Genomic DNA, 8,816 nt, shown 5'->3' on the forward strand with positions numbered 1-8,816 from the left:
GAAGTCTGGAACTGCGAGTGCATCTCCAGTCTTTTCCGGGCGGTATTTCATACTGCCGCAACGAGGGTGTCCCACTAGCGCTGCTTCGGGAGGCACAGTATGGCCATGTTTAAGAGCTCAGGAACGCACATAAACACAACGTTAACGGGTTTCCCCAGTACCAAGTCATGTGATAGTGTCAGGATAAATATGGAAAACAATCATTTATTCTGAAAATAAGTGCAATCCACCTGTGACCTTCTGCTACATTATTTAACGTAATAGAAGTGGGGTTTAGGCCACTGTTACTTGCAAACCTCCACATAACACTTTATAGTTAAGAGCTGGACATTCATACTTACTAAGTCTGAAAACTGTTATAACATTTCCTAATGATTAAATACTGTGTGCTATTATGCATAAACCAGAAGGAATGAAACATGACACAAGTCACTTAAACTATGCGAAGTTATTTACAACCTCTGTCAACTAAACATTTTTGGCTCTCGGAACTCTGTTCTTCAGTGGCACAATTTTTAGTCAATTTAAATACGAAAAAGTCTACCGTTTCAATGGGCAACTTGTAAGGAGTGAAAATAAGTATAATTTATCAACCGACACCCAACCTCTGAAGACAACAGTATGACCTCTTTCATATCGTTGTAATTGCCTAATGAACCCAAAATGATGATGAGATAAAATAACCTTTTTGCGGTTCTTTGAACAGCACTTCTTCACAAATCCCTGAAGTCAATCTGCATCACATGCAACCAGCATGCCAATTTCATTTCAATATACAGAGCTGTTCACATCAGATGCTCCAACTCTGCACTCAGTAACAGTCTCCAACATTTCCAAGTCTCACGTTGAGCAGCAAAGTGCAATCTGTTGCACTTTGCCTAGGTCCGTTATAAGCTGCTTTATACAATGTTTGAGTTGTGGGAGTCGAGCTAGTGGTTCTGGTGGTTCCAGTTCTCCTGTATAATCCAGCCAACTCTCCAAAACTGCAAAGAAAGACAAAACTGTCACTATTCCAGTTCTCAGCAAACAGATCACCTTAAGTCACAAACCAGGAATTCTTAAAATCTCTTCTGAATCTTGAGAGAGTGGCGGGCAACATTTTTAACATGTGGTATTTGAGAAATTAGAAAACAATGCTCCTCACACCAATCCTTGCAAATAACATTTGAGACATAACAAAATAATTCACTTTAGGGGAATGGAGGTGGCGGAGAAAGAAAGGAAAAAGCAAGCGGACATTCCTAGGAGAAAGCAGGGAAGGAAAACTCAGGACCAGAGATTGTGAAATCTGGTGCAAAGCTTCATCTGATCTGTGTCCATTCCAAATCAAGGACACTGCAGTACAGGAAGCTTTTTATACCATCAGAGTACCTTTAAGATTCGCATTAGATGCCACTGAAGATCCTTAAAGGATAGGACTATACTAATGAAAGGAGTTTGTTGTCAATACAGAATGCAGTTGGCCAAGACAGAAAGAACTGGGTAACAGAAAATGGGGATGATATCCAAAAGCACAAACAGCAGACTACTGCACAAAGCAAATTAATTCCTGCTCTAAAGCTTCTAACCAGAAATACTACTGACCAAAAGACGACTCGGGTGACAAAGCAGTACAACCACAGGAAAGCTGGTCAGATCAAACTACGGTGAGTTCAGGGGATGGGACAGTATCACAGAAGGAGACTGAAACCTTGAAGACAGAACACATCTGCCAAAAGGAGCAGCAGTGGCCACTGCCACTAACTAGATCAATTGGGCTAGTTTAACCTAAGGGCAAGATCTGCTGAAGAACTGGTGGCCATTACCCAACTATTGACACATTCAGCCCCGAAATGAGAAAATTCCTGATCAGAGTAGCAATGCTCTGAGCAGCCCTCCAGCTCAGCAGCAGATGCAAAAAGCTTGACTTCTGTGAACCAAAGCTTCTTCATTTATGAAACAGGCATTACAGTTACAGGCCTGATTGGTCCTCATTATCTGAAATATTCCTTTAGTTGTTCAACTTTTCAGTACCTTACTGAACTACAAAGAGACAACTCTTACTTTGACAAAGGTTAGATTCCCAACACCCTCACAAGAAAAGCTGCTGTTGTAACCACTACACAACCAGCAGTCAGACTTAAAGATGTTAAGAAAAAGAACTATCCTGGATTGTTTAATGTACACATAAAGGGTTTAGGAGTTTTCCATTACTAGGAAAACAAACTTCAAGAGACATTTAAGTAAAGAATTTGGAGAAGACATAAAAAGGTATCAGCCCTGTGCACCAAAGAGGCCACCCAGAATAGGTTAACATGGCCAGTGAGCCCCTGAAGAACAGGGAAGTTCAAATACACAGAAGAGCTATGGAAAATGACAAAAACTTGAAAGACAGAGACATGGAAGATATTCCACTACATCATCTGATTCAAGTATTTAGAGGTGATCTTACTAGAACTTTTTCTATAAAATTCTGCTCAGTTTTCATTTGATCTTTGTTTTGAAATCTGCGCCCCCCCAACATCAGCAGCATGTCTATTTTCTATTAGTAAATGCAGGTAATCTGACAAAGCAACGCTCATCTCTTTGTACATCTGCAGAAGTAAAATTCAAGCTAACGTGTTTTGAACAGGTAGTTCAGTTAAATGCAGCTAATTTTTGAAATAGAAAAATGTTACCTACCATCCAGCTCCTTCTCGATGAAATCCATTCTGTGTATGACTTCATCTTGCAGAGACTCCACATGAGCTAAAAGATTAAGCTGCCACTGCAGCTGCGAGTTCACAACTCCTTCTTTGTCTTTTTCCAGCAATTTCATTTCAATAGCTTCCTCTGGAGAGACTTTCTTAGAGACAGACTCTCTTACCTAGCAGAAAGACACACATTAATATTTGTCACAGCGAAATAGAATTGGTGACACAGACTGTCTGAGTCCTTACAGTTACCCAAGCTAATTACTCAACTAATCTTAGGCTAGTGGAAGAGAGAGACACAGAGAGGAGATCATACACAAATATTAAGGCAGTTTGGGCAAGAGGATCTAAATATAGACATACTTTCATAGTTATTTAGCTATGACCTATTCTTTACACTTCACAAGTATCTAATTTTCAAAAGATAACATACACACACACAGCTAGCTCCCTGCCAACTTCCAGCTGGAAGATACTGCACTTGATCTGTGTATCCTAGGGAACACTAAAGCCATTTTTAACATGACAGTAATCAACCAGAGAGCAAATGATTTTGCAGTGAGAAGGGATTTTTTTCCTGCAGAAATCTGATGTCAATTCTACTAAAACTTTCATCAAAGCACCTAGGAAAAAAACCCCACTACCACCACTCACAAAACCAAACTACACAGTCAGCGGTGTTGATTCTAGTCCCCTACTTTTTTCATCATTCTGCTGAAACATGACAGGATTTAGAAAAAGGCTCCTGAAAGAGAGAACTGAAATATATGCCTTTCTGGGAAACATAAAGCAGTCTCAATTGATTTGGTAGAGCAGTTAAAAAGAACATAAATTACAGCTTACATATGCATGAAATAAAAGCTAAAATACCTTTTAATGTAAAAACAGGAGGTCAGTATTTCCCAGAGGCTTTCTAACATTTGTCAGACTGTATTTCATATGACTTGGCACTAATTAATTAAAGCAGAATTTTTGCATTGGGGTGTAGAAAGGCAGGCCTCTGGTAGCCCTGACAGAGCTGAAAATGAGAACTAAGAGTTGAAAAGATAAAACTAGAGTGCTCCAGTAGGAAGAAGATACAGTACTATTTAATGGTGATGATTCTTAAGAAACAGTTCAGTCTGCTACTTTTATTTCCACCATGAAATGCTACCTGAAGAACCTGGAATTAATTTAGTTAATGTAACCATTAAAAAAAACCATGAGAACAAGAGTGAAATAACTAAAAGCTGGAATACCAGTGTATTTAGTAGTATCATACACACTTGCCCTGTTCTCTATGCTGTTGCTAGTGTCTACTTTTACATTTAACACACGTAAAAGTATGAAGCAACAAACTGCCAGCGGATCGTAACGCATGTTCCACAGACTGCACAGATGATTTAACAACCAGAAGTCCTCCTCAACCTAGATTTTTTTTTTTTAAAATTATTATTTGAAATGGAGGAGTTGGATCACATCTATCATTTTAATTCACATTGGCAACTTAAATTTAACAGCATAGGAAAGAAACTAAACACAAACCAACAAACTAAATACTACTAGAAAGGGTTGAATTTTGCACTTCGCCAGGCAAACACACTGTCTAGGCAGAGACAGTTATTTTAATACTAATACCTTAGAGTAATTGTGTTTGGATTCATTTTCCATCTTGCATATTTCTCGGTCCAGATTCCAGCCAAATCTCTCTGACAGGGCATCATCCCCATTTTCCCTTATTCGGTTTACTCCATCATCCATGGCTGAACCTCTTGTTTCCACAACCAACCTCTGCTCTATCGCAGGGTAGTAGGCCCGAGGCTTCTGGTAACAGTGTTCACTCGTAATGTAAGATTCCTCCACAGAAGGAATCGTTGAGGGTTTCTCAACCGTCCCATTCCAAGTTCTGTAACCTGCCGTCTCCTCTTTGCAACAGTTTTCCTCAATGTGAATGATGCGTTTTGTATGAATTTTTTCATCCACCGTAATGTGCTTCCACGGATGGCACCAAAGCTTTAGGTCAGGATGCTCTTTATTTCTGTTAAAAACATAAAAAACAGTAACACACCCAAATTTAAATGTCAAAGTGACTGAGCAAACTATCCTATTACATACATAAATCAATTAAGAATACTTGAACTACTACATGCTTTAGTCATTGTAATCATCAAAAAATATTCTGGAATACTATAATTTCACTGACCTCAATTGTGTATCTTCCTACAATGTTCTGTTAGGTTCACTATTTTCCTTTCTATAACATGGTATATATGTCAAGTGTTGGCATTAAGAAAAAAACTGCATAAGGTTCAAATAGATACATACAACATTTCCCCAATGTTGCCCTTGAAGGAGCATTTTGCTCCAATATTTGCTATCTATTAACAGCATAAACTGATTTTCACTGGGATATTTTTACTAAGGTGAGTCAAGCACACTGAAGCTAAATCAAGATTTTAACAATTTTAAACACCAGTAAAACAAAAAGACCCCCTCAAACCAGTCTGTATCGAACTTTAGCCTGTAGTTCCCCAAAAATAAACTTTAAAATTCAATCCACTGATTTTTCTATAACCCTCTAACAACCACAACAATCGGGCACCTGGTGGGGTGGTGGTGGTGCAGAACTTCTTTATTATTTCTTCCAAAATTTTAACTTTCCTTTAAATCCCAAGATGCCGAACAAACTCTACTCCCTGGTGCACCAACATGCCATAGCTCCCCCACCTGCTTCTTACCAAAATTCTTATTTTAATTGTTTTCAAATTGACTAATATGTTTCTTATTCCAGCAGCAGGGACAACTATAGGCATCAGATTCACAAAGAAAAAATTTAGAGTGAGCATTGTAACCGATATTGTTCTTCCACATGTCTGTCAGGATTAAAACAGCAGTAGAAGGAGAGCAAAGCAGAATCACTACGCTTATCTTCAAAGGGTAGGCAGCTTATCTGCTACAGGCTGCAAGAGCGCAGCAAAAGCAAATCCTGACCCTACAGCACCTGCAGAAGGGAGAGGGTCTGCCCTAAACCCCCCCTCTGTGCTTCCTTGCAAACAAAGGCAGATGGACTTATTCCATTAAGCTGATCCAGCTTTTCCAGCTGTTAGTCAAACCACTCAACAAAACATGACCATTTTACTTCCAAAGCAACCACTTCTAATCCGTTTTACAGTAGCTAAGGTTTCTTCAGTGTCTACCAGAGGAAACTACGGTTAGTGCAACTGCCAAGGACTTGCTCAGACCACCTCATACAAGCACCTCTGCCTCCAGTGACTGCACGCCTGTGATACCCTCGGTGAGCAATCCTGAAGGCACGCCTAGAGAAGTGACAGTCAAATGACAGAGTTCATTTACCAAAGCCTTCTGCTCCAGCTGCACTGATATGCTACACCTGAAGGCACTATTTTGCTCAGCAAAGAGCAAGGGGTAACTTTACAGAAGACAGAAAATTGAAAGATGATGCACCAGCTACATAAGGATGACAATTTGAACGCTTAATACTTGAGCAACCTTTTAACTATTGCCTTCTGAAGGTCGGCTCTCCCTCACGTTGCATCAAGGCTGTCAATGTCACCTCTGATCCTCTGCCACCTCCTTGAAATACTGAGCAATGCTCTCCTAGTAATTTTAGGCAGCTGTGAAATCATCTCCTCTCCCCTAGATGGTAGATCTGCATCAACAATATAATCATTCTTCTAATTCAGCAATTTTTAAAATTCTGACTTATGTAATGGTAAAGGAGACGGGCTACAGCTTTTAAGATGATGGTCCTAACAGGACCACACCTCATCTTTAATTAAACCAGGTCATCACATGAACTTCAGGATGGGAGAGAAAAAGAACAAAGTCTTTAACAAGCATCACATACTTGCCCAGTGCTCCATACCTTAGTACTATGCAAATCTCAATTTACTCTACGATTAGAAAGTCACAATTTAAAGTCTTGCTATTTAAGAAAAAACCTTAGGAGTGGACTTACAAATATTTAGGTTCCACCCTCTCCAAAGAGGAAAGAGATTACTTACAGATCTGACTAAAGGATACCATAATGAAAAATCAAAACCTTATGTTAAAAACGCTACTCTTTTGCTTTAAGCATTATTCCACTGTTTAAGTAGTTCAAGTACTGCCAGTGGCCCTACTGCACCACTGCAGACTAAATTTAAGGGAAAAAGTTCTAAAGAACACTGGAAACACTAAAAGCTTTGCTTTCCAAATAGCTGCTGCTGTGCAATTTATCAACTAATAAGTTACAAATATGGAATTCAATCAATTTAAAGCTGCTGGATTTGAGTTAAACATTTTTTTCAGTCATCAGAACCCAAGGAGGACATTAAACATTAAAAGATGCAGAAAACTTCATTTCTACAGTGATTACAGAATGTTTTTTAATATGTATCTGTAATCATCTTTGCATAGAAATAAATGGCTACTGGTTGCTAAAGGTGCAACTGCTCTTCCACTACAACAGGGCAGCACATTATGCCGAACTAAAAGCTGGAAAAGCTATGATTTCGAATTACTTATAAGAATGCTGCCATAGGTTATATGCCTATCCTCCTCTTGTTACTTAAATCTATTTAGGTGCTTTAGGAGAAGCTGCTGTTACTAGTTTTCTCCCCTTTCCTTCATATTTTCCCAACCCTTCTGTACACAGTCAATTTACACTCCTCAACACACTTAAATAGCTTTTAAGCAGCCAAGTCCTTTTCCAAGATCACATTACCAATTCAAACTATGTTGTTATATATGCACAAAGAAGCACAAAAATAAGTCTGAATTTCTGGTTGTTTTTCTACTAGTTGAAATCTAATTGACATTGAGAACATGCCAATTAATACTTAAATACTGCTTACTGTAATATGCTCATCTTCAGCTGCAGTCCATGCAGTACTTCTATCACTCTCTGTACATCGCCAAGAAGTTGGTGAGTGGCTACTATCTTCTTGGCATTCTGGTGGGAATAATTTTCTTCCAAAAATGCTAAGCCATGCATGTGACCGTTACTTAACCACTCCTTCTCATACCAGTACTTTAAGCTGGACCTCTGACCTAAAGCAACAGTAATGAGCATGTTAAAATGAAGCATTAACTATAGTATGTTAACATTACTGCTAGTAATTCTGATATCTCAATGTCTTTCAACAGCTTATTTGTTCTTATCAATAGTACCAATAAAGATCCTATAACAGCAGACAAAACCCTGAAGACATGAAGAACTTGTAAAGTGGGAAGTGAGATGATAACCTCAGTCAAAAACCTCTGCCCAACTGTAAAAGCATTCAGATCCCAAATTCCATCAAAGGACATCCACAACAGGTAATTGCAGCTGACGCACAGAGAAAAGTGTATTTTCAACAGGGCATCACACTGTCTAGTAACTACGGTTATAACTAAAGCTCCAGTTTGACTACAGCTCTGTGCAGACAGAAAAATGCAGCAAAAGGTAGTGAACTTCCCTTCTCCAGTGGTCTTGTTTTTAAGCATTATACATGTATTAGTACAGTCATTAAAAGTAAATTTTAAAGTAATCAATGATGAGGTTCTGATGGAGAACTTGCCTAAGTCAGGCTATTAATAATGCAAATTCTAGCTTAAGAGGTTGGAATATCAACAACAGCTGAAATGAAATTATGCTAAATGTGATACTAGCATCAGTAAAAGTAACTTAAGAAGCCAAACAAAATGGTATTAGCAGGAAAGAACTTGAGATGCTTGCTAAATTGCAAAAACACAAACAAAAAAATCCAAGCCAAAAACCCAACAAAAGCCCACACATCCCCTGTGAAGTGTATTGTTACAGCAGATGTGCTCAGAAGACAGTTCAGCACCCTGAGAAACACCACATTAGTCACTGGCCTATACACAGCCCAGGCAGCAAACCTACAAAATTAGAGATAATATTGGAGTAGAGACTCAGAGCAATAATCACAAAAAAGCCTCCAATATAAGCAGGTTAATATTGACTAGAAGTTTCAGTAGTTAAGGAGAAGTTAAAAAAAAAAATTAAAGAGTTACTAGGCAGCAGAGTAAGAACAAGGGATTTCACTACATGCATATTAGGTAGCACCGCTGCCCATGCTATTAACTTATGCACAATGAAGCAAAACAACTCTTCTGAAGTCGTATTGAGAAACGAGCAGAACATGAGTTTATATGCTTTTG

At 38.7% G+C, this 8,816-nt stretch overlaps 1 protein-coding gene across 1 annotated transcript; it reads right to left on the reverse strand.

Moving 5' to 3' along the window:
* Positions 1-677: 677 nt before the first annotated feature.
* Positions 678-7,725, reverse strand: LOC104164695 (PHD finger protein 20-like). Its single transcript, XM_009704105.1, has 4 exons — positions 7,508-7,725; positions 4,290-4,689; positions 2,662-2,845; positions 678-983 (listed from the first exon to the last, which is right to left on the reverse strand). Exons 1-4 carry the CDS (start codon positions 7,723-7,725, stop codon positions 841-843), a joined length of 945 nt encoding a protein of 314 aa, XP_009702407.1. The 3' UTR covers positions 678-840.
* Positions 7,726-8,816: the final 1,091 nt, after the last annotated feature.

Source organism: Cariama cristata, unplaced genomic scaffold (genome assembly GCF_000690535.1).
Source record: "Cariama cristata isolate BGI_N322 unplaced genomic scaffold, ASM69053v1 scaffold38677, whole genome shotgun sequence".
Lineage (NCBI taxonomy): Eukaryota > Metazoa > Chordata > Aves > Cariamiformes > Cariamidae > Cariama > Cariama cristata.